Source organism: Marmota monax, unplaced genomic scaffold (assembly GCF_021218885.2).
Source record: "Marmota monax isolate L192 unplaced genomic scaffold, Marmota_monax_Labrador192_F-V1.1 WCK01_AAM20220418_F8-fsc00010, whole genome shotgun sequence".
Taxonomy (NCBI): domain Eukaryota; kingdom Metazoa; phylum Chordata; class Mammalia; order Rodentia; family Sciuridae; genus Marmota; species Marmota monax.
The window spans coordinates 19,187,826-19,210,963 of NW_026692321.1; the positions used below are offsets into that span (position 1 = coordinate 19,187,826).

Genomic DNA, 23,138 nt, shown 5'->3' on the forward strand with positions numbered 1-23,138 from the left:
CTCAGTAAATGATGGTTGCATGAATGAGTTAGTTGCCTAGTATGGCCAAGACTTCCCATTAGCACTAGATCCTTGGAAATCCCCATCTTAGAGAAGTTGTAAAATAGATCTTGTCCTACTATTCCAGGGACTTTTTTGGCATTCTTGCCAATTGCTTTGGGAATTTGTGGCTGCCAGTACTGTCATCACGAGCCACTGCCTCCATCACCACCACCACTGCATTCTTTCTAACCTTAGTTTCCATTGCAGCATGCTTGCCCATCCTCAGACTGAAGATGAGAACTGTAGTCCCCAATGAACCGAGGGCCACCAGTTTACTTGAAATCTCACAATCATTCATGTTCATGTCAGCTCCCAAGTCTTGGCTCTTAATTATAAAATTAAACAAGCCCAATACGGTGGCACACACCTATAATCCCAGTGGTTTAGGAGGCTGAGGCAGGAGGAATGTAAGTTCGAAACTAGTCTCAGCAATTTAGTGAGGCCCTAAGCAACTTAGTGAGACTCTGTCTCAAAATAAAAAATAAAATTGCCTGGGGCTGTGGCTCTGGGTTCAACCCCTGGCACACACACACACAGACACAAAATAAAACTAAACAAAATACAAAATGCAACCTAATGCAATTGTATTTCAAAGCCAACATTTTTTACTTGACACACTTAAACTATACAATGTTGTTGTTTTTTTTTTTGGGGGGGGGGGGCGGTACCGGGGATTGAACTCAGGGGCACTAAATCACTGAGCTACATCCCCAAGCCCTATTTTGTATTTTATTTAGAGACGGGGTTCACTGAGTTGCTTAGTGCCTCACTTTTGCTGAGGCTGGCTTTGAACTCACTGTGCTCCTGCCTTAGCCTACTGAGGTGGCTGGATTACAGGTGTGTGCCAATGCGCACAGCTGTACAATGTATTTTTTAATTAGTATTTATTTTTTAGTTGTAGTTGAACATAATACCTTTATTTTATTTATTTACTTTTATGTTTTGCTGAGGATCAAACCCAGGGCCTCTCACGTGCTAGGCGAGTGTTCCTTCGCTGTGCTACAACCTCAGCCCCTATACAATGTATTTTTTAACTCCAGGGGGCAGGAGAAGGAATGAGTGACAACTGGACAGTGACAAGATATCGGGGATGATTTTTAAGGTTTCCAGAAGCCCCCTAAAGAAGAGAAGAATGGGGAGAACAACAACAACAAAAAAACTATAGTGACAGGGCAATCTGGAGGGGAAGTGGGCTGGCTTCCTGCCAGAGCCAGAGCCAAGGCCTGAAACTAATGCAGAGTCTAGGGACAAAGCTACAACCTTCCTCTGAAGATGCTTTGAAATCAGGATCTCCTGTGAACATTTCCTTTAAGTCACCCTGTTTATTACTCTCCAGACCTCTAAGGAGCTGCCACAAATTTCCATTTATATTGGTTCCAGGATTTATTTTCACCACCCTGACTTTGCACTAACACTTCTTTCAGCCATCAAGGTTATATTTTAGACCAGAAGTCATTAGAGGTAGAGACAGATCACCCAAAGTCACACTGAAGATCTAGCGGCATCCATTCTCATGGCTTTCAATTGCCCTTCAAATCATTCCCAAAAATCTATGTCTACATTTCTTTCTTTTTTTGTGTGTGTGTATGTGTGTGCGTGTGTTGCTAGGGATTGAACCCAGGGCTTTATGCATGCAAGGTAAGCACTCTACCAACTGAGCTATACCCCCAGCCCTCTTTTTTTCTTTTATGTACCAGGGATTAAAACCAGGGGTGCTTAAACACTGAGCTACATCCAGCCCTTTTTATTTTTTTTATTTTGAGACAGGGTCTTACTAAATTACATAGGGCCTCACTAAGTTGCTGAGGCTGGTCTTGAACTTGTGATCCTCTTGCCTCAGCCTCCTGAGTCACTAGAATGACAGGCATGCACCACTGCACCCAGCTGCACCCTCCCTATTGTGACTTAAACTCTGGAATCTTCTCTGATGTCTTCTTTCATCTGTTCTCTCATTACCAAGGCAAGCATCAAGTAGTCACCACCTTCCTTTCCCCCCTCCCCATGGTCACTGTCTCCACCAGAGCCTACCCGCATCACTTTGCAATGTGAATTTTGGAAGGGGCCTTAGACAACAGACTCCTAATGGTGGCATGGGATTTGCTTAGTTATATCACTGGTTGGATGAGTGGGAATAGATTCCTGTTCCCTGACACCCTGGCTCTCATTGACATCTTTCTGTGCATGAGTATACTCCTCTACTCAAAACCTTGCAACCCAACCCCTTACCCAGCCATCTGAGCCTTCCCTTTTTCCCTAATTTGCCCACAGTCTATCTCCTGGGCTTTCATCCTGCTCCTCCCTGACACAGATAAGACCTAACATTTACTGAGCATTTACCATGTCCCAGGCACTGTTCTAAAATGCTTTACATGTATTAACTTCCTTAATCACAAACCTAGGATGGAGGGTACTATTATTATTCCTATGTTACAGAGGAGGCAGCTGAGTCAGACCACTGTCCCTGAGTCTGAAATCTCTGTCTTCCCCTTGCTTCTGTTCACTCCATCCCCACTCTGCCCAGCACTGTTCACATTCTGACTTTTCCAGCATTTCCAGCAGCTCTCCTCTGTCCATCCCCAGCAGCCAGCTGTGTCTCCCCCTCCTCTAGCCAGAACACACATCATCCCTTTGTCCTGATGATGGTCTGGTCTGTCCTGCTTTGTGGTGGTTCTGTTTGGGGGCTGTGTCTCATTTCCCAACAGTCTGAATTGCTCCTTAGTTGACAGTGATTAACCCTCAGGCGTGCCTTTGCTGACTAGGTACCTCCTTGGTGCCTGGCCCACAGATTCTCCTGTCTTCTAACTTCTTCTCTCTCCCACCCAGAACACCCAGGTTCAAGCACAGTGTTGTGGACCAGTGGGGTGCAGGGGTGGGGTGGCCAGGCTGACAGAACAGATATCTCACCAGGATCTTTCAAGATAAGATAAGACCTAACAAGATAAGACTTAGGGGTCTTTGAGGGCTGCAGGAAAAAACTTGCCTCCAGGCTGTGGAGTGGCTTTCTCTGGCTATACAGATAGGTCCCACTTACTACCACCACTTCCACCTACCTCCAGGTAGGGCCTGGCATTCACCAAAACAAGCCTGAGGCCTGTATTCATTTGATGCTTTAAGGAGATTCTGTCTTCTCTTTCCCACATCCCCTTCCTTACTTAAAGTAGACTGCTCTCAGTTTCCAGATTTCCTTCTTCCTCTTCTGTCTTCCCAGGATTTTATACCTGCCTCAGTGGATCATTTTGTTTTTTTCTCCCTGGCCACTTCAGTCACTGACCTGGGTATATAGAGTTTAATTTACCTGTGTTAACTTGGGGCATTAACTGCCTGTGTTACTTTGGGCAGGTAACTTTCCTGTTCTGGACTTCTATGTTCATGTCTCTAAAAGGAGGCAGCTGGGCAGATGGTCAGTGAGGCCTTGCTGAGCCTGCTGGTTCATTCTTCCCTGTACAGTCCTGCTCTTCTGCTTTCCCCTCTGGGCTTCCCCTCTCTCAGTCCTCTCCCACGGGAGGCTACCCTGGCCCAGGAGAGCTGTGGCTCTGGCTCCCACACCCTGTCTCAGTCACCAGCCTTGGGCCTCCTCTCCAGCTTTGGCCCCAGCTCCATGTGGCCTGTCTGAGAGGCTGGCCCCAAGCCCGGCGGCAACTCCACATTTCTCTGTTTTTCCTTTTTTTTTCCCCCTCTCTTTCCCGGAGTTAACAAGAAGCAGATGTGGCGCAGGATGGTTGGAGAGGTGGGGGGAGGAAGGGGGAGGCTAGACCGCCAGTCAGACAGGGGGGAAGGGAGGGGAGTGAGCAGGGAGGGAGGAGGCTGGCCCGCCCCACAGTCACTCTTGCGCCTCTGTGCCTCTGCACAGCCACAGGGGCAAAGCCTTGTCACCCCCCACCCCCCAAGATCCGGTCATCAGGGAAAAGAACTGGGAGACCACAAGAGGGCCAGCTGGGGTGAGGGGGCGGAGGCCCAGAAAGCAGCATCTGAGAAGAGCAGGGACCAGGCATAGGAGGCCAGGGGCCCAGAGAACAGACTCCCCTCAGAAGTGGAGAAGAGGAGAACGGAAGGAACCAAGGGAGGGACAGACGTGAGCCTGAGGAGGAAAGAGGTGGGGGAGAGGGGTCAGGCCCGGCGGGAGCCAAGGAGGAGGCGTGTGGCTGGGGGCTGCCGGCAGGAAGCCCGGGACAGGACTGGCCTGGAGTGCTGTCCCCTGGAGGAGCAGCATCCCCCAGAGCCCGGCAGAAGCGCCAGTGGTCAGGCCAGGATGTGCCTCTGAGGGTCACCACGGAACACCTCACCATGGCCCCCTTCACACTCTGGAGCTGCTACCTCTGCTGCCTGCTGACTGCCGCCACAAGGGCTGCCAGCTACCCTCCTCGAGGTTACAGCCTCTATACAGGGGGCGGCGGGGCCCTCAGCCCCGGAGGGCCCCAGGCCCAGAATGCTCCCCGGCCTGCCAGCCGCCACAGGTAAGAATCTGGGTTCCAGCTCAGGGCTGGAGGTGGGTGGGAAGCAGGCTAAAGGTGGGTGTGCTGGCCACCCTTCTGGTACCCACCATGCTGGGGAGAGAGTAGCCCATCCATCAGTGACCTCTCACATGCCCATGTTACTTGAGAGCCTTTTCTAGGGTCTGGATGGCCTAAGGGGGATGAGCTCCCATCTCCTCCCCACAGGGACCTGCAGTTCAGTGCCCAGGGAAACTATCCCAAGAGGCATGAGCCAGACATTTCTGCCAGCTTCCCATTGTATGCCAGTTCTGATCCTCAGCAGATCTTTTGTCCCTTTCTAGGGCTTCCTTGGCCCCATCCAGTAATCTATAATTCTGACACCACTCCTGCTCTGCTTCACTTCAGCCGGCCACAGATCAGAGGCCGGCATGAATGGGGCCAAGAGTGCAACGCTGCAAGCCCCAAGGGGGGCCGAGTTCATCAATGGCTTATTCTCTACTTAACCCTGAGCCGGACCTCGGCCTGCCCCTGTCCTCTTCCCTGAGGTGTAGTTGGAAGAGCCACATCCAGGCGATCATCTGCTGGGACCCAGCTGGCTGGCTCATGTACTGCATGACAAGCTGGGGCTTGAGACAGGGCCAGAAAGGGATATAAATGACTATGTGAATTCAGAGGTTCCCCAGGACCCCACAGCCACGAAGACTGACTTCTCTGCAGCTGTGCTTTTCCATTCTGTGCCTCTCCCCATCTTGAAAAGTCTTTATCTGCACTGGCTACACAGGAAAGTGTGTGTGTGTGTGTGTGGGGGGGGGGGGTGCTGCCCCTGCCAAAACTCTGGCTCTCACTGGTCTCCAAGGGCCCTACATCTTTTGACCCTCCGTCGGTCCCTCTGATAGTCCCTGGGCCCTCCTCTGGGTATGTGTTTCTGGTCCTTGGGCCCAGGTAGGGTTGTGCCTACAGGAACTGGTGTGCCTATGTGGTGACCCGGACAGTGAGCTGTGTCCTTGAAGATGGAGTGGAGACCTTCGTCAAGCCAGACTATCAGCCCTGTGGCTGGGGCCAGCCCCAGTGTCCCCGAAGCATCATGTAAGCCTCCAGTGCTGAGGAATGAGCACCTGATGGGAGGTGGGCAAGGCTGAAGGTGGCTAATGGGGAGTTTATGTAAAGCCCTTAGCAAGGGGCAGGACAGAGCTTTGGTCAGAGCCATTTCGAGGAGATGCTGGGGCAATAGCTTGCCTGATGGGAACTACAAGAACATTTCCCTTACTTGCCAATACCCAGGCCCTCCCTGACACAGGTCAAGGAGGGATGCTTAAGTTTCCAGCATGGGGCAAGGGGAAGAAAAGCAGGGATTTGGCCCTTGGCCAAAAAGCTGACAGCTGTCAACTGAGCAAGGCCACATGCTGGCCAGAAAGGGGCATCCAGCCTGAGGGAAAGGGCTTGTCCACCAGCAGCTGCCCAGGGTCACTGAAAACACAGGGAGAAGAGAGGGCTTCCTCTGCTTCTTCCAGGTACCGAAGCTTCCTCCGCCCTCGCTACCGTGTGGCCTACAAGACAGTGACGGATATGGAGTGGAGGTGCTGTCAAGGGTATGCAGGAGATGATTGTGGGGAAGGTCCTGCCCCAGCATTGGGCCCTGCACCCTCCACACCACTCCCCCGGCCCCGGCCTGCCCGTCCCAACCTCTCTGGCTCCAGTGCTGGCAGCCACCTCAGTGGACTAGGGGGAGAAGGTGAGTGTGGGAGTTTCTGGCAGGAGTAATGGGAGACAATCCTGGGGGGGAAATGTGGCGCCAAGCTACTGACAGAAAACTCTTGTGCTCAAAGTCAGAGAAGAGAGGGGCAGAAGGCAGTTAATGAGATCCCTGAGATGATTCCGTGTGCGCGCGCGCGCGCGCGTGTGTGTGTGTGTGTGTGTGTGTGTGTATGAGAGAGAGAGAGAGAGAGAGAGAGAGAGAGAGAGAGAGAGAGAATGTGTGTGAGACAGACAGACACAGAGACAGAAAGACGTGCAAACCAGACAGAGAAAAAGAAGACAGAAAGAGAATGTGCTCACAGACGCCCACATGTGGCCAAGATCCTTCCTAGTTGGGAACAACTGAGGGAAGAACGGGGAATTCCTTTGAGAAGCGGTCCATGGGGAAGCCAGTTGAGACTACAAGTCCTAGCATGCACTGCACCTGACTACAGGTCCCAGGCCTCTCTATGGCCTCTGGAGACCGCAGGTCCCAGAATGCAGCAGTCTTCCCGTGGGGTGTGTGTGTGTGTGTGTGTGTGTGTGTGTGTGTGTGTGTTGGGCAAACCGGATGTACTGACTTTTCCTGCCAAAGAGATAGCAGTACTATAATTATGGAAACAGGAACTTCTAGCTAACTCTCTCACCATCTAGCCAGAGCCCAGAAGGCTTGCCACAGAGCCTCCCTCTTGTTTGTCCCAGATGACTGGGAAATGCCCAGTCATTGCTACAGTGTGATGTCCAAAGCACCTCCCCCACAGTCCCATTTTGGGCCCTTTGACAGCCGGATGAGGGAGGACAGATAATGTCATTCTCATTTCCTAGATGAAGAAACAATTTCCAAGATGTTAAGAGACACTGAAAAAGTGGAAAGGACCTGGGCTGGTGGCCAGACAGATGATCTGGATTTGAAATTTGGCATTACCATTTATTAAACCTGTAATCTGTGGCCAGTTACCTAATATCTCTGGTCTTCTGTTTCCCAGTCTATCCAACAGGAAGAGTTCGTAGTATCTACCCAGGGGAGAAGTTGCAAGGGGATAGAGTCATATTTCAAATTTGGCCTATACATTCAGTGAATGGAATTTTCTTCTCTTCTTGCCTGAATTACCTAAAGAAGAGGCAGAGCTGGCTATGCCTCTGACCCATGCTGGAACTAGGGTGAGCAGGGCCTAGGAGATAGGCCCTAAGTTCTGACGCCTCTTTGCCCTCTGCCTTCCCCTGTCTTCAGGTCCTGGAGAGTCAGAGAAGGTGCAGCAGCTGGAGGAGCAGGTGCAGAGCCTGACCAAGGAGCTGCAAGGCCTTCGGGGAGTCCTGCAGGGATTGAGTGGGCGCCTGGCAGAAGATGTGCAGAGGGCTGTGGAGACAGCCTTTAATGGACGGCAGCAGCCAGCAGATGCAGCTGCCCGCCCTGGCGTGCATGAAACACTCAATGAGATCCAGCACCAGCTGCAGCTCCTGGACAACCGAGTCTCCACCCACGACCAGGAACTGGGCCACCTCAATAACCACCACAGTGGTGGCAGTGGTGGAGGCGGTAGGGCCCCAGCCCCTGTCCCAGCCCCTCCTGGCCCCAGTGAGGAGCTGCTACGACAGCTGGAGCGGCGGCTGCAAGAGTCATGCTCTGTGTGCCTGGCTGGGCTGGATGGCTTCCGCCAGCAGCAGCAGGAGGACAGGGAGCGGCTTCGAGCACTGGAGAAGCTACTGGCCTCTGTGGAAGAGCGGCAGCGGCAACTCACAGGGCCTGCTATGGGCCGCAGGCCCCCTCAGGAATGCTGCCCTCCAGAGCTAGGCCGACGACTGGCAGAGCTGGAGCGCAGGCTGGACGTAGTGGCCGGCTCAGTAACAGTGCTGAGTGGGCGGAGAGGCACTGAGCTGGGAGGAGCTACTGGGCAAGGGGGACACCCCCCAGGATACACCAGCTTAGCCTCCCGCCTCTCTCGCTTGGAGGACCGCTTCAACTCCACTCTGGGTCCCTCAGAGGAGCAGGAGGAGGGCTGGCCTGGGGGTCCTAGGGGGCTGGGCCTCTGGCTGCCTGCTGCCCAGGGACGGCTGGAGAGGTTGGAGGGACTGCTAGCCAATGTGAGTGGGGAGTTGGGTGGGCGTCTGGATCTGCTGGAAGAGCAGGTGGCAGGGGCTGTGCAGGCATGTGGGCAGCTCTGCTCTGGGGCTCCTGGGGATCAGGACTCTCAGGTCAGTGAGATCCTCAGTGCCTTAGAGCGCAGGGTACTGGACAGTGAGAGCCAGCTGCGACTGATGGGCTCAGGTCTACACAAGGTGGGAGCAGCAGGGGAGGCCCAGCAGGCCACGCTAGAGGAACTGCAAGGGATTGTGAGCCAGCTCCAAGAGCGTGTGGATGCACAGGAGAAGACGGCTACAGAGCTCACACTGCAGCTGAATCTCACAGTGGCACAGCTGAGCCAGTTGAAGGGTCTTTTGCAGGCCCGTGGGGACGAGGGCTGTGGGGCCTGTGGCGGTGTCCAAGAAGAGCTGGGCCGTCTACGGGATGGTGTGGAGCGTTGCTCCTGCCCTCTGTTACCTCCACGGGGTCCTGGGGCTGGCCCGGGTGTTGGAGGACCAAGCCGTGGGCCTCTAGATGGTTTCAGCGTGTTCGGGGGCAGCTCTGGCTCTGCCCTACAGGCCCTGCAAGGAGAGCTCTCTGAGGTCATTCTCACCTTTAGCTCCCTCAATGACTCACTGCACGAGCTCCAGACCACTGTGGAGGGACAGGGTGCTGATCTGGCTGACCTGGGGGCCACCAAGGACAGCATCATATCTGAGATTAACAGATTGCAGCAGGAGGCCACAGAGCATGCTACAGAGAGCGAGGAGCGCTTCCGAGGCCTGGAGGAGGGACAGGCACAGGCTGGCCAATGCCCGAGTCTGGAGGGGCGATTGGGCCGTCTTGAGGGAGTCTGTGAGCGTTTGGACACTGTGGCAGGGGGACTACAGGGCCTGCGTGAGGGCCTTTCCAGACACGTGGCTGGGCTCTGGGCTGGGCTACGGGAAACCAACAGCACCAGCCAGACACAGGCAGCCCTGCTAGAGAAGCTGCTGGGGGGTCAGGCAGGCCTGGGCAGACGGCTAGGTGCCCTCAACAGCTCCTTGCTGCTCCTAGAGGACCGTCTGCAACAGATCAGCCTGAGGGACCTCACTGGTAAGGGGCAAGAAGAGGCATGGGGAGACCCTTTCCAATCCCTTTCCTTCTTCTCCCACCCCACAATAGCCCAGGCTTGATCTTCTCCCTGTTCTGTCCAGCATGAACTACAGCTCCAACCAATGTCCCAGGGGTCACAGTGTGTCCAGATATGATGCAAGGTTCTAGCTGCCTGCCTTCTCTCTGGCTGCTCAGATAGGTCTGTGGGTGGAGGTGGGATGTTGCTCTGCCAACATCCAGCATGGGCAGCAAGGGTCCCATCTCCCCATCATCCTGCAAGTCCCACCTATTTCACCCCATCTCCCTATCCATGGAACCATCTTTCTCATCCATTGAATGCTCCCTTTAGGGCTCTCCTTCAACTTATTTTTGTCTCCATAGGGCCTTCTGGTGAGGCTGGGCCTCCAGGGCCTCCTGGTGTACAGGGACCCCCAGGCCCTGCTGGACCTCCAGGACTTCCAGGCAAGGATGGACAAAAGGGGCCTATTGGCCCACCAGGTATGTGGGCTGCGACCCCTGCTGGAGCTAGGGTTGCCACTCCCTGGGCAGCCCTTAGCTTGACATTAATTACACTCTGAGCTTGATAGAGAAGGGGAAGCGAGTAAGAAATAAGGGACTCCGGATGACTAAAAGTAGATAGAGGAAAGTGACTAGTAGCTGGCATAGTGCCTGCATTTGAATATGTTGGTCCCACTGCTGTACTGGAGACTAAGGCTGAGCCTACACAGACATCTGGGGGTGTGGAAGAAAGTCTAGAGGCAAGGACTCATGGTCCAACAGTCAAACAGAATGGACCTTACCTATCTTTCTTTTTGGTATTGGAAATTGAACCCAGGGTCGCTTAACAACTGAGCCACATCCCCAGCCTTTTTAAAAAATGTTTTATTTAGAGACAGGGTCTCATTAAGTTGCTTAGGGCCTCAGGCTGGCTTTGAACTCACAATTCTCCTGAGCCCCTGGGATTACAAGTGTGTGCTACTATGCCTGGCTATTCCTCCTTTTCTTGATCCCCCTTTTTTGCTTTGAAATTCACATAGCACCCAGAATGGCAGAAGTGACACAGCAGATGTTTGCTGAGTGATTTTGTGAGAGCTGCCCTCCTTCTCACTGCTCCTTTTTCTCTTTCCACAGGTCCCCAGGGTGAACAGGGTAAGTTCCTCTCATTAGGTGCCAGAGGGAGAGCTGATCTCTGGCTGGAGGATGGAAGTCCTCAGGCAGCCCAGATGGAGATCCCCTAGGGAAAGGGAGCCAGCTCTGGCTGAGCATCCACTCTAACACCTGCCCTACCCCCATGCAGGAGTGGAGGGGGCACCAGCAGTGTCTGTGCCTCGGGTGGCATTTTCAGCTGCCCTGAGTTTGCCCCGGTCTGAACCAGGCACAGTCCCCTTTGACAGAGTCCTGCTCAATGATGGAGGTTACTATGACCCAGTGACAGGTAAGCCAGGGAGGGGCTGAACTGAGCGTTTGGGGGAAATGCAGGAGGCTGGGCAGTGATGTCTTCTCATTCTTACTCCTTGATATAATGCCAATCTTTTTACACTCTGACTTGAGGAGACCCCTACTCTAAGAATCTACGCTCTGGGAGGCCTTCCAGGCTACTGTCTTCCCTTCTGATCGCTATCCTTGTCCCCAGGTATATTCACCGCACCACTATCCGGACGCTATTTGCTGAGCGCAGTGCTGACTGGGCACCGACACGAGAAAGTGGAGGCAGTGCTGTCGCGCTCTAACCTGGGCGTGGCCCGCATAGACTCAGGCGGCTACGAGCCTGAGGGCCTGGAGAACAAGCCGGTGGCAGAGAGCCAGCCTAGCCCGGGTGCTCTGGGTGTCTTCAGCCTCATCCTGCCGCTGCAGGCGGGGGACACAGTCTGCATCGACCTGGTCATGGGGCAGCTGGCACACTCGGAGGAGCCACTCACCATCTTCAGTGGAGCGCTGCTCTATGGCGACCAGGAGCTTGAACAGGCGTAGGCGGGACTGGCCTGACCGCCAGGATGGTCTACACCCGCCACAGGGCCAGCAGGGCGTCGGGATCTCGGCTCCCGGCCTGGGTCGGGACACTCAGCCTTTGGCAATCCGCTGCACCTGGCCCCGCCACGATACAGGCGCCCACAGCGACCTCTCCCCACGCCAGGTGCGCGCCGGCTCGGGGACTTTGGCCTCCCTTTGTCCAGACTGAGTCTGACCAATGTCCCTTCCAGAATGCCCTCCAGGACCCGGACTGCGGTAAAGGAGCCGATCCTTGCACCCTTTGCTCCCTCAACCTGCGCTCTAGGCCGAATGCCCGGCTTCTGGGCTATGCCCAGCGGGCTCCGGCCCATAGCGCCATACTAAACAATTCAGGAATAAAGACACTTGGTTTTTTCTACAAAAACATTACTGTTCTGCTCCAGTGCGTGCTCAGGGGTTGACAGGAGCACACGTGACGCGAGGAGACGGAGGCCTATGGAGGGGACCCGGGGCCCGCTCGGCTCGGCTCCGGGTGGCTCCGCCCACCTAGAGTGCGGGGCACTGGCCGCCAGGTGAGCCAGCATTTTCGGGCCCCAGCCAGCACGTCCTCCTGGTCGTGCCTATTCTCTCGCGTCCGCCAGAGGTCGCTGGGCACGAGACCTTAGAGCAGCTGGGCTGGGTTCCCCGTCACGTGACGCCCCGCAGTCCGCCTGGCTCCGGGCAGCGGAGGTGGGGTGCAGGCTGGGAAGGCCCGGGTTTCGGGGTCGGGGCGGCGGGCCCGAGCTAGCGGAGGTTGGGGCTACTAGCTCAGGGCTGCGGCGGCCAGACCAGGCTCCACGCCATTGTCCAGGGTCAGGAGTCAGAGCTGCAGGTGCAGGACAGGGCGGGCCAGGTGGCGCATTACTAGCGCCTTTCGCGTTGTATTCTTGGGATTGCCTAGCTGCGCTCTAGAGGTTTGCATCCGCCCAGTGAGGAAACTGAGGGCGAGAAGTGGGAGGAGGTGCCATCTGCAGGGCCAGGCCATCTGCACCCCTCCCCACTGCACTTCTCCGGGGACGCCGCAGGCGCTTCCCTGAAGGAGGAGCCCCGCGCGCGGAGGAGGAGCCAGGGCAGCCCCCGGGAGCCAGAACACCATTCTCCAGGATAAGAGACAGATTCTGACAGGCACCCCGCCACGGGCAGGAGGTTCGGGGCACAGCCTCATGGAAGAGAAGCAAATTCTATGCGTGGGGCTGGTGGTGCTGGATATCATCAATGTGGTGGACAAGTACCCGGAGGAAGACACGGATAGCAGGTAGGGGCGCCCAGGCCCCTCGGAGACCCCACGGGCTGTTGGATCTCCAACAGCGCCCGGCGCAAGTGTTCCAGGCTGCTGAGGCAGGGACCCCACAGTGAGGCGGTGAGGGTCCAACCTCAAAAGCCCTCTGCCAGGGAAGCCTGGGGGCCCTCAGGAGAGAGGAGAGAATGGAGGACTTTCAAAATAAGACTCAGGCTTTGTATAACGTTTGTAGCCTGTTCCCATCTTAACTGTGGGACTGTGCCCGGCACCAGGATCCCCATTTTACAAGCAAGTAGAGACTGAGGGATGAAGTGATTCGCCCAAGGGGGCGCAGTTAGGAAGACGCAGAAGGTGTGGAGCCAGTTTTCCTTTTTTTAAAACTCCAAACCTATGCACTTGCCTCTCACCAAATTTACCTCTAATTTATTTGACACACACATATCTCAACTATTTCTTAAAAATATAAGGTCGCTTGCAGTGAAAGGTATGTGCAGTTAGATTGGCATTTGAGCTTTGACTACAGCTCAGGGCTCACTAGCTCTGTGGCATCAGGGTCAGGGGAAGCTTTTTTCTAATGTTAAATCCAAAAGGAATCTACCAGAGGCCTTTTTACAAAGACAGGTGAACAACAGTGGACACATCCTCCTTAGTTGTCTGGTGGAAGTTGAAGTTGAAAAGTTATTGGACAGTTCTTATCTTTACTTTTTATTTTATTTTTAGTATTTTTAGTCATAGATGGACACAATACCTTTATTTTATTTCTTTACTTTTTTAATCTGGTGCTGAGGTTCAGAACCCACTGCCTCACATGTGCTAGGCAAGCGCTCTACCATTGAGCTACAACTCCAGCCCTTATCTTTACTCTTGATAAGGGCCACCCAGTGTCAAGCCACTGAGGTGTTTCTGAGGGGTGGAACACTGGCTTTCTCTTGGTGCAACCTACTACTCCAAGCAATGAGAATTGCTCCGTAGGTATTGGTTGTCTCAACCAAGAACTTGATGAAATGCAGTTCAGGGCTGAACTCTGGCAAGACACTACAGCATGGACAGCTACAAGGCTGGCCAAAGCGGGAGACCAGGTTGCCCTTCTGGCTTTGAGTCCACAGAGCACTGTCACATACACTGTTTCATACCTTCCCTGGGACCTGTGTAAGCACCAGTCAAATCCTTCTTATATATGAGGAAACTGAAGATCTGGAGAAATTCAATGATTTTTATCAGGCCCCATATTTAGTAAGTAGCAGAGCAGCGATTACAATTTATGTCTCCGACCTCCAAGTCTAGTGCTGTGGTCCTCTGCCATCTCCTGTCTTTCCTGTCCTTTTGCTGCCTCTCATCTCATGGAGTTAACCCTCTGCTTTGGGCTGCTTTGTTTGTCAGAGGTTTAGAACCCCTTGTCAGGGTGCAGAGACAGTGGGGAAGGGGCACTAGATATGCTGCTATGTAGACCTAACTCACCTACCAAAGTAGAACCCGCCCCAGGACCTGGTGCTCAGTGAGGAGTTAGCCTTCCTCTCAGGAGAACATGCAAATTCCAGCACTGCAGTTTCTCCAAGGACTGTGTCAGGACCAAGGAAGACTTGAATTGTTGTTCTCCTTAAACTTGACGCTGTGGGAGGCCAGGAGAAGGAGGGCCTGCTAGCTCCCGTGCTGATGAGGCAGCTTCAGAAAGTGAATCCTATGGGAAGTACCTCTATAAGAGACCCTTCCCTTGTTTTCTGAGCTTCTTGCCCTCTGGGTGTGCTGCCTCCCTCCCCCACCTCATCACACTGTTTCTCTATAGCCTGGCTCCTGGACTCTGCTGGGCCCCTCAGAAGAGCAAACCTGAGTTGGACCCATTCCTTCGTGGTCATCTGAGCTCTGCCTGTCCCAGGAATTCTGAGGTTATGGAGCTCAGCCAGACCTGTGAAGAGTGGCCCCTACCTCCCAAGGCCTATGTCAAGGAGAACCTTCCCCAAAGTGTCTTTATGTCTGCTGAGCAGCTCCACACAAGAGTATCAGTGAGACATCGAAAGGTTGTTCAGGGTGATATCCTGTACTTCTTCTTAGAAACCTCATTGATTCTTGGGCTTAACTGATTTTTGTTTCAAAATACAGGGTAAATAATAGTGGCTTTGGAGTTGGGAAACCTGGATTCTAATATCAACTTTACCATTAACTATTTGTATGATCTTTAGCAAGTCCCATTTCCTCTAGGCTCCTCCTTTCTTTTCTTGAAAATTTCCCTAAAGCACATGGCTTGATGACTTTTTGACCCTTTACAAATTTGCATCCTCTTTTCCTCATAAGATCATATTCCCCTGAAGGGAAAGTTTTGTGTACAAGTATACCTTAGTCCAAAGATTCGATTTCACTTATTTCTCTTAATTAGTGGTTATTTATCATTTTTGTTGTTGTTGATAATGGAAATTCTTGTATATTTTTTTAAAAAAATTTTTAGTTGTAGATGGACAATACCTTTATTATAGTTATTTATTTTTATGTGGTGCTGAGGATCAAACCCAGTGCCTCATACCTGCTAGGCAAGCACTCTACCACTGAGCCACAACTCCAGCTCCTTCAGGTGTATATTGTTACTTTCCTTTTGATAGATTTTCAGTAAAGATGGAGAAAAACTGGTCTGTACTCAAATCTTTTGACTTTTGACATAGTAGGTCACCTATTTTTGTTTTGTGGTGCTGGGGATGGAACCAGGGCCTCATTAATGCCAGGGTAAGCCATATCCCCAGCCCTTACAAACTTCTTAAGGAATCAGCATGGGGTTTGCTTTCCTTTCTTGCTCATTTCATTTTATAACTGTTTTATTGTTGAAGTTGACTCTCCCGAGACAGGAGTAGATTGCACATGTGATCCCTTTGAGAGGAGGCCTTAGGAGTTGATCTGGCCATCAAGGGGGAAGCTGAAAGGATGGCCTCTTGGGAACAACTCTGACTGGAGGAAAGGGGTCATTGTGACCAAAAAGAGGACCCAGAGTTAGTGATGGAGCCCAGTGAGTGCTTTCCTGCCCTAAGATCAGGTAAAAGCATAAAAAGTAAATGTTTTGAGCTTGAATGTAACGCAGACTTCAGGGACAGACCTGGCCCACAGCTAAGCCCCTTCCCCTGGCTGAGCCTCAGCTGCTTAGGTGCTCTCTGAGGGACAGTATTTGGCCTTGCTTCTCCCAGGACCAGTTTACTGGTGCTGCAGGGAGGGACCTGCCTTGTGCCTTCCAGGTGTCTCTCCCAGAGATGGCAACGTGGAGGCAACGCGTCCAACTCCTGCACCGTTCTGTCCCTGCTCGGAGCCCCCTGTGCCTTCATGGGCTCGCTGGCCTCTGGCCCTGTTGCCGAGTGAGTGCAGGAGGGAGCCCTTGCTGGGGGACACTTGCCTTCAGGGTGTGGAGAGAAGGGTGTCTGAACCCTGGGTGGGTGGGGTAGAAGAAATGAATAGTGGCCACCAGAAATGAGTGGGAGTGGGTACAGTGGAGTCCAGACTCTGAGACCTATCTGAGGTGGCCGGTCCACCATTCGGGTATTAACACTGTTCCTGCAAAGATTTCTTTTCCACAGCTCGCAGCAAAGCCTACCTAGGTTTCCCCACCTTTTGCTTCCTTCCTTGCTTCCTACAGATTGTGATGGATTCCCTTTGCCCTTCTCCAGACCTTTATCTTGACTATGCTCAAGCGAGAAGGCAGTTAGGGACACACTGTCCTCACCCTCCTCAGGGATATCCAGCACCCATGATCCCAGGGTCCAGGCTTACATTTTATTTCCCCATTGAAGGGCAGGGCCAATGTTCATGTCCTTGTTGTTCACTGAAGTAGCAAGAGTGCCCTGCTCGGGACATCTCAAAGCCTCGTGCTAGAGGTAGCCGAGAATCCACACCTCCCAGCCTGCTGTGGAGGCTGCGGCCCATAAGTGGCCCACGCGCTTTCTCCATGTTGACTGCTGCAAGGACCCAAAAGCCCTTTGACCTCTGGCACTGCCGACTCAGCAAGCACATATCGGGAATGAGGCCCACACTTTGCCCACTGTGGGCATCAGGGCAGACTGCCAGGTTGCTGTCCTGTGAAGCACAGCCCTTTGAACCCTGGTTTGAAGGGGCTGTTGCCAGAGGCCAACTTCCTGAGTCGCAGTCAAACTCTCTGCCTCAAGGAACTGGCATAAAGCAAGGAGGGGGAGAGAATCTGTCCTGGAGGTGGGACAGAGGGACTTGGCACCAAGGGCTCGTCACTTGTTAACCCTCTTCCGTTAGCTCCTTCCCTCCTACTTGAAGGCAGAACTGTGGCTCTTGCCTAGGACAGTGGCCTCTCCTTTATAAAGCAATCATGCTGGTTGGTGGGCCATTCCGAATTCGCCTCATGTGTTCAACAAACATTTAATGAGCACCTACTCTATGCTAGGCACTGTAGGTGCAAAAAGTTACTTGGTAAACCAAACCTTATTTACTTTGGGAAAACTACTACTTAAAGTATCCTTGAGTTGTAAGATGCCCACAACTGTCTTATCCAACTCTGATGTTACTGCAAGTCAATGAGAAAACCCAGTATGGTGCTGGATTGCTGGGCATAGCTGCGAGCTCTTGAGCACAGAATAGCGTGATTCCAAGAAGGCTCAGGAACGGTGAGGCTGGGCTCCTAATTCTCCTGCTGGTGCAGTCTTCTTGAGGGGATGTTCCTGGAAGGTATTCTAGGAAGTTGTCCTAACCAGGCCCAAACTGGAGGGGCCTCAGGCATTCAAAGCCAGCTCATTGCCCAGGGAGCATTTAACCTGGCTTGGAGAGAACACGCAAGTGAGCAGGCCCACCAAGCAGCACCAATTCCTGGCTGGGCACTATGGAAGCCAGCATAGCATTGAGAGGAATCATGGGAGGCCTGGAAGGGACTCCAAAGAGAAGAGTTCCATGGGAGTGATCATGCAGAGGGCAGCTGGGGGGTACAAAGTATCACCTTGGTGATTAATAATTAATTCTGCCTTGGCTTGGCCCTTGCTTGAAAGGCTACAATGCCCACACCTACTTGATTCAAACAGGATATAGGTTCTAGACCTCAAATCTACCCCCTATCTGGCTTTATGAGCAGGAGCAAATCTTTCCAACCTGAGCTGTACTGGAAGACGGAGTCAAGAGTTAGAGTTTGCTGTAGTCAGGACCTAAAAGAATGTCCTTTTGTGTTTCTCTCTCTGAGCTCCAGGCTCTGCACCCCTGCCAGGCCCTCTTGCACAGCCTGTAGCAAACTGGGATTCTTAGTTCTCTCTCAGCCCCCTCTGCTCACACCTTGCTTTTCAGGGTCCCTAGTGGCCCTGCCCTCCAGTCCCCCAAACCCTTGCCGAACTGCACCTCCCCTGGGTTACTCCACCCTGGCAGTTTTGTCCTGGATGACCTCCGTCGCTATTCCGTGGACCTACGCTACACGGTCTTTCAGACCTTGGGCTCCATCCCCATCTCCACAGTCATCATCAACGAGACCAGTGGTAGCCGCACCATCCTCCATGCCTACAGGTTTGTGCACCTGTTTGTGCTTTGCCAGATGCCGCCACTGTCACCAAACGTCCAGGATAGGACCCTTCTTCTCTCATAGGCCATGTGCTCCAGCACCGCTTTCCCACTCCTGTGGGAGGTCCAAGCCATGTGTGGGCTCTAATCTGTGTCTCCTTGCCCTTTTTCTGGCTCGGGCTCCACCCCAAGCTTCCTGGTGGCTGACTTCAGGCGGCGAGGCATAGATGTGTCTCATGTGGCCTGGCAGAGTAGGGGGGACACCCCCTGCTCTTGCTGCATCGTCAACAACTCCAGTGGCTCCCGTACCATTGTGCTCTACGACACGTAAGGCCCCCTGGCCTCAACCTGCCACAACCCACCAATCAGTTCCCTCATTCACCACTGGGGACATCCCAGCTCCCCCGCCAATGGCTTCTCTGAATCAGAAATTGCCCCCAAGTCCAACTGTTCAGTGATTTCTGAATTGTTTTCAATTAGGGGAGAAGCGAGGTGGGAAGAGGTGGGTTCTGGTCTGCCTGGTCACTTGGCCTTGGTCAACACCGATAATGGGCAGGCAGACCTGTACAAAATGTGATTGATGATGTGATTCTTTCATAATTAGTCAATCAGCAGCTTGGGTGTGGGTGTGGGGAAATTGTTCCCAGGACAGAGGGGTGGGAGATGTAAATCAATCCATATTATACCAACTAGGACAAGGGACTCGGATTTTCAGAGTCAGCCCCAGGGTTGCCACCCTGGGCATGGCATCAAGAGCTGGGTTCTGTGTGTCCAAAAGGGATGAGGGGCACCCAAAAGTCCTAGCATGATGAAACCAAACACACCACACACCATTTGCAGCCATTGCTAATGGAGAGGGAAGGGAAACTGGGTCAGCAGGTCAGGACCATCTGATGTGGTGGTAAACTTGGGGATATCCCTCTGGTGTCCCACGGTCCTCAGGAGAGGTCCTGTGGGCCTTGACATTCCTTCCTCTCCAGATTCCTTCCTGAAGAATCCCAGAAGTTCAGTTTACTGAGAACCTAGTGTGTGCCAGGAACTCTTAGGGCTGGGAGGGCCCAAGCCCAGCTGCCCTGGGGTTCAGGCTCTCTATTGTCTAGCATGACCACTGGACCTGGGGAAGGGGGAGGTTATGTCAAGACAGACTTTATGATCCTTGGGGTCCATGTGTCCCAGAGTGAGTAGGTACACATATGTGTTAGAGGTGACATTAAGATTGGGCAGTCATGGTCATCTGCCCATGAAGCAACAATCTGGAGCAACTTTGATCAAGGATACAACATGAGACTCACAGAAGGGAGGGGAGGAACTTTGGGGAGAAATGTTTCTTGCCCACTGGTCTCTATCCAGACTTGTTCACACACACATCTCCAACTTCAGCAGGTGGGTTTCAATCCCATGAGGTTGGGGGTTTCAATGCCGTGGAGAGATGGGGAAGCAGCCTCAGGTCACACAGTTAGTGAAGTGGACCAAGGATTCAGCCTCAGAACACAAGGGAGGACATCAGCTGGGTGTAGGTCTCTGTCCAAGGAGGGTTGAGATAGATCTCTTCCTGGGTCTCCACATGTAGGACAGCCAAACATAAACTTTTCCTGAAGTGCCAACTCTGATCTCAGGGTTACAACAGGAAGCTGCTGAACTCAGAATAGGGTGCTCTGGGTGTTATGAACAAATTCCCAGTGCTGAAGCACCAGAACTGAGCAGGACTAGAGTTAGCTCCCAGCAGGGTGGCCATAGGCTTTGTAGTTCAATGGGAGAGAGCTCTGCTAGGAGCTAGTGTAGTCCTTGGCACTTTTAGAGCATTCTGGGAGATGTGGTCTCCAGAGCACACAGAGCTGGCCCCTTGGCACAGGTTGTAGTTGAGTTTACCCTTAGAAGTGGTACAACATCAGACTCAGAAAGGGGAACCTCAGCAAACTGTACAGAGCTTATCCTACAGCTGAAGCTGAGAACCCTGTGCTTCTTAGCACCCTGCTCCACCACTGGCAGTGCTAGTAGGCAGAGGGCCCCTAGCAGTCAGTCAGTCAGAGATCATGGCCCTGGCTGACCTTATGCCCTTTCTTCTCTATCCTTCCCAACTTGTGACACAGGAACCTACCAGATGTGTCTGCTAAGGACTTTGAGAAGGTGGATCTGACGCGGTTCAAGTGGATTCACATTGAGGCAAGCCCTGCCTTACCTGTGTTTCTAGGGGTTCAGCCTGCCAGGCCCATCCACATGTTCTGCTTCCTTCTTGGGTTCTTTGGACTATGAAGTACCTTAGAAATAAATGAATCCACCCCCCCACCTCCCCTCTCCATTCTTCCTAAGGCTTGCAGGTAAGAAAACTAAGGCCCGGAAGGACTGGGTGAAGGAGGCACTGGCTCTGCTACTTTTTGTGTTATGGTGGCCTTGCCTCGTCCAGCTCTACCTCTGGCAGGAGGCTGGCTGCTTAGGGGTTGACCTATCTTACATCCGAGGAAGCAGGAATAAGAGGATTGGACCCAGATCTCAAAGAGAACTAGAACCTTCATCCAGGGGAGAAGTTTTGAAGTCTAGTCAAAGGAAACCCCAAGGAGTCCTGAGTTCCAGCCCTATCCCACTCATTTAACTTACTGTAGGTCCTTCAGAAAGCCTCTTGTTCTATAGTGTTCACATCTGTGAAATGGGAGAGCTAGTTGGTAAGGTCTCCAGAGTCTATGGCAGCCCTAGAATTTTGTAACTTAGGATGAGGTTCCAGCTCAGCTTCCCCCAGCTCCTCTCCCTCCTCACCCAAAGTCCAACAGGGAGGGAGGATGAGCTGGATTGGCCAGAACTGCCTGAGCTGCCCTGTCCTGTCCCAGGGCAGGAATGTTTCAGAACAGGTAAAGATGCTGCAGCGGATAGAGCAGCACAATGCCAGGCAGCCTCCAGAGCAGAAGATCCGGGTGTCCGTGGAGATAGAGAAGCCCCGAGAGGAGCTGTTCCAGCTGTTTGGCTATGGGGAGTTGGTGAGTGCCCCTGCAGGCCCTTCTTGCCACATCCAGCTAACTCAGTTCTTAAAGGGAGCTGGAGAAGCCTCTGACCTGCCTGCCACACTCAAAATGGCTGCTCTGGGGTGGCAATGTTGGAAGGGCCAGAGCTCCAATTGTAGGTTCTCCAGTGGCCAAGAAGTAGGATTTTTCTACCTCAGGTGGGTGCACAGGAATAAGTGTGCCCAGAGGGTTTGCTCACGGCCTGGAAAACCACAGGCATCTCCTCTTGGGCCTCCTGACTTTTTCTCTGCAAAATGAGGGAACTGAACTGTTCTCTGGTTTCAGGCCTCTTCCAACTCTGGGGTGTGAGTGGCAGGTTGTAGAATCCACTAGAATTGAGGGGAAGGTGGGAGGGAGACTTACACAACTGGGCAGAGCCTAGTACAAATTCAATTTAGGTAACAATCCCAGCATCAAAGCCAAAGCTGGTTGGAGATGTCTAGCTTTTGGTCCTCAGCCTTGGTGTATCATTTTAAAAAACAAATGTCTGAGCCTCACCTCCTCATTTTTTTTTCTTTAATTGGTAGGGGTAGAACCAGCTCTTTTTTTTTTTTTTTTTTTTAACAAAAACTGTTTCTGGAGATTCGATTGTGTAGTTAGTGGTGGATTTCTAGAAACCCTAGAGCTTTGTTTTACAGATGAGGAAACAGGCTCTAGAGGGCACAGTGGTGTGGGGAAAACAAAACAAAACTATTCCTGAGAACCAGCGTGCTTTGACTGGACAGGATAGATTTCACCCCAAGATGGTGTTCCAGGCTCTCTGTGGGTTTTCAATTCGTTGATCCTAGAGCAAATAGACAGGGTTTTGCCTTCACAATTCACAAGGCTATAGTCTAGCATGTTTTAAGCAAGCATAAAAACGGGACAGCAAGATGCCATGTTGGAGATTTATGTGGCCATGTTGGGGGAATCATGCTATAGCCTAGGGCCACACAGGGCTTTTGTTGGTAAGTGAGTAGAGTTAGAGGTGGCTGCCAGCTTCTCTTCCACTGCCCACAGGTGTTTGTCAGCAAAGATGTGGCCAAGCACCTGGGGTTCCAGTCAGCAGTGGAAGCCCTGAGGGGCTTGTATGGTCGTGTGAGGAAAGGGTGAGTGGGGAAGCCAGAAGGGGCCTTAGGGAGTTGGTGGGGGAGCCTAGACTCCCAGGGTCTGCCTGACAGGTCTGGAGTTGGGCCAACCCCCAGCTGAGTGGAAGTCTTACAGGGCCACCCTTGTCTGTGCCTGGGCTGAGGAGGGTGCTGATGCCCTGGGCCCTGATGGCCAGCTGCTCCATTCGGATGCCTTCCCACCACCCCGGGTAGTGGACACTCTGGGGGCTGGAGATACCTTCAATGCCTCTGTCATCTTCAGCCTCTCCCAGGGTGAGTACCCCAGCCAGCAGGGTCAGGGCTGAGGCCTACCCTTGTTAAGAACACCAGGATGACCCAGCTATTGTCCCTCCTCTAGGCAAGAGCATGCAGGAGGCACTGAGATTTGGCTGTCAGGTGGCTGGCAAGAAGTGTGGCCTGCAGGGGTTTGATGGCATCGTGTGAGAGCCATGTGGCAGGAGACACTGGCTCATCATCTCCCGTGAAGGCTGGCATCACTGGCTACCATTGCCTTCGCCCTTCTGTCTAGCCTGGCATCCAGGCTGCCCTGAACCCAGGCAGATGTGGTCAGTAGGAAGGACTCTGCTTGGGTCCTGTGTCCTTTGTCCTTCCCTTTCCCCATATCTCACCCTGCAGAGCCTCAGATCAAATAAATCTTCCCCTGAGCCAGTTTCCTCTGGCCACCTATTTGTCCTTCTTGATGTTGAAACTGCTCTGAGACTTTAACACTGTGGTCTTTCCTCTTTTTCTCCATTCCCCAAATTAACCTCCACAACTCCCAGAGGAGTTGCTGCCACAGCAGCAGGAAGCACCTGGTCTTGTTGTCAGCTGTGTGGGAGGCTCAGCTTTCCCCTGTGAAGATAGATCATCCACGAGTAGGGGAGAGGGAGAGAACTTGAGCTCTCTTGGTTGAAGAGGACATTTCATGCCACAGCCCAGCCATCCATCCAAATAACCAGAAGCCTTGAGGAAAGCCTCTGCTCTGTGCAG

The 23,138-nt window shown here is 52.9% G+C and overlaps 2 protein-coding genes across 6 annotated transcripts; both read left to right on the plus strand.

Annotated features, from left to right (window-relative positions):
* Positions 1-3,849: 3,849 nt before the first annotated feature.
* Emilin1 (elastin microfibril interfacer 1) lies at positions 3,850-11,742 on the plus strand. The gene is made up of 8 exons (XM_046441435.2): positions 3,850-4,496; positions 5,436-5,561; positions 5,987-6,207; positions 7,441-9,366; positions 9,748-9,864; positions 10,498-10,515; positions 10,664-10,801; positions 11,000-11,742. The coding sequence occupies exons 1-8, from the start codon at positions 4,327-4,329 to the stop codon at positions 11,335-11,337; spliced, it is 3,054 nt and encodes a 1,017-aa protein (XP_046297391.1). The 5' UTR covers positions 3,850-4,326; the 3' UTR covers positions 11,338-11,742.
* Positions 11,743-12,092: 350 nt separating this feature from the next.
* Positions 12,093-22,826, plus strand: Khk (ketohexokinase). 5 transcript variants are annotated; one of them, XM_046441448.2, is made up of 9 exons: positions 12,096-12,610; positions 15,808-15,924; positions 17,861-18,073; positions 18,260-18,394; positions 20,158-20,230; positions 20,890-21,036; positions 22,060-22,148; positions 22,264-22,421; positions 22,507-22,826. In XM_046441448.2, the coding sequence occupies exons 1-9, from the start codon at positions 12,519-12,521 to the stop codon at positions 22,590-22,592; spliced, it is 1,110 nt and encodes a 369-aa protein (XP_046297404.1). In that variant the 5' UTR covers positions 12,096-12,518; the 3' UTR covers positions 22,593-22,826. The 5 variants fall into 5 exon arrangements, with proteins under 5 accessions (XP_046297406.1, XP_046297404.1, XP_046297408.1 ...); XM_046441449.2 differs by having other exon boundaries at positions 12,103-12,610; positions 17,939-18,073; XM_046441450.2 differs by lacking the exon at positions 18,260-18,394 and having other exon boundaries at positions 12,093-12,610.
* The last annotated feature ends 312 nt before the right edge of the window (positions 22,827-23,138 follow it).

Bases quoted from the DNA above. Each gene is read 5' to 3' on its own strand.
- Emilin1 (XM_046441435.2), top strand. From the start codon at position 4,327: ATGGCCCCCTTCACACTCTGGAGCTGCTACCTCTGCTGCCTGCTGACT. The intron at 6,208-7,440 runs GTGAGTGTGGGA...CCCTGTCTTCAG, and splicing joins CAGTGGACTAGGGGGAGAAG to GTCCTGGAGAGTCAGAGAAG. The intron at 9,367-9,747 runs GTAAGGGGCAAG...TTGTCTCCATAG, and splicing joins CAGCCTGAGGGACCTCACTG to GGCCTTCTGGTGAGGCTGGG.
- Khk (XM_046441448.2), top strand. From the start codon at position 12,519: ATGGAAGAGAAGCAAATTCTATGCGTGGGGCTGGTGGTGCTGGATATC. The intron at 12,611-15,807 runs GTAGGGGCGCCC...TGTGCCTTCCAG, and splicing joins GAGGAAGACACGGATAGCAG to GTGTCTCTCCCAGAGATGGC. The intron at 21,037-22,059 runs GTGAGTGCCCCT...CACTGCCCACAG, and splicing joins TGTTTGGCTATGGGGAGTTG to GTGTTTGTCAGCAAAGATGT.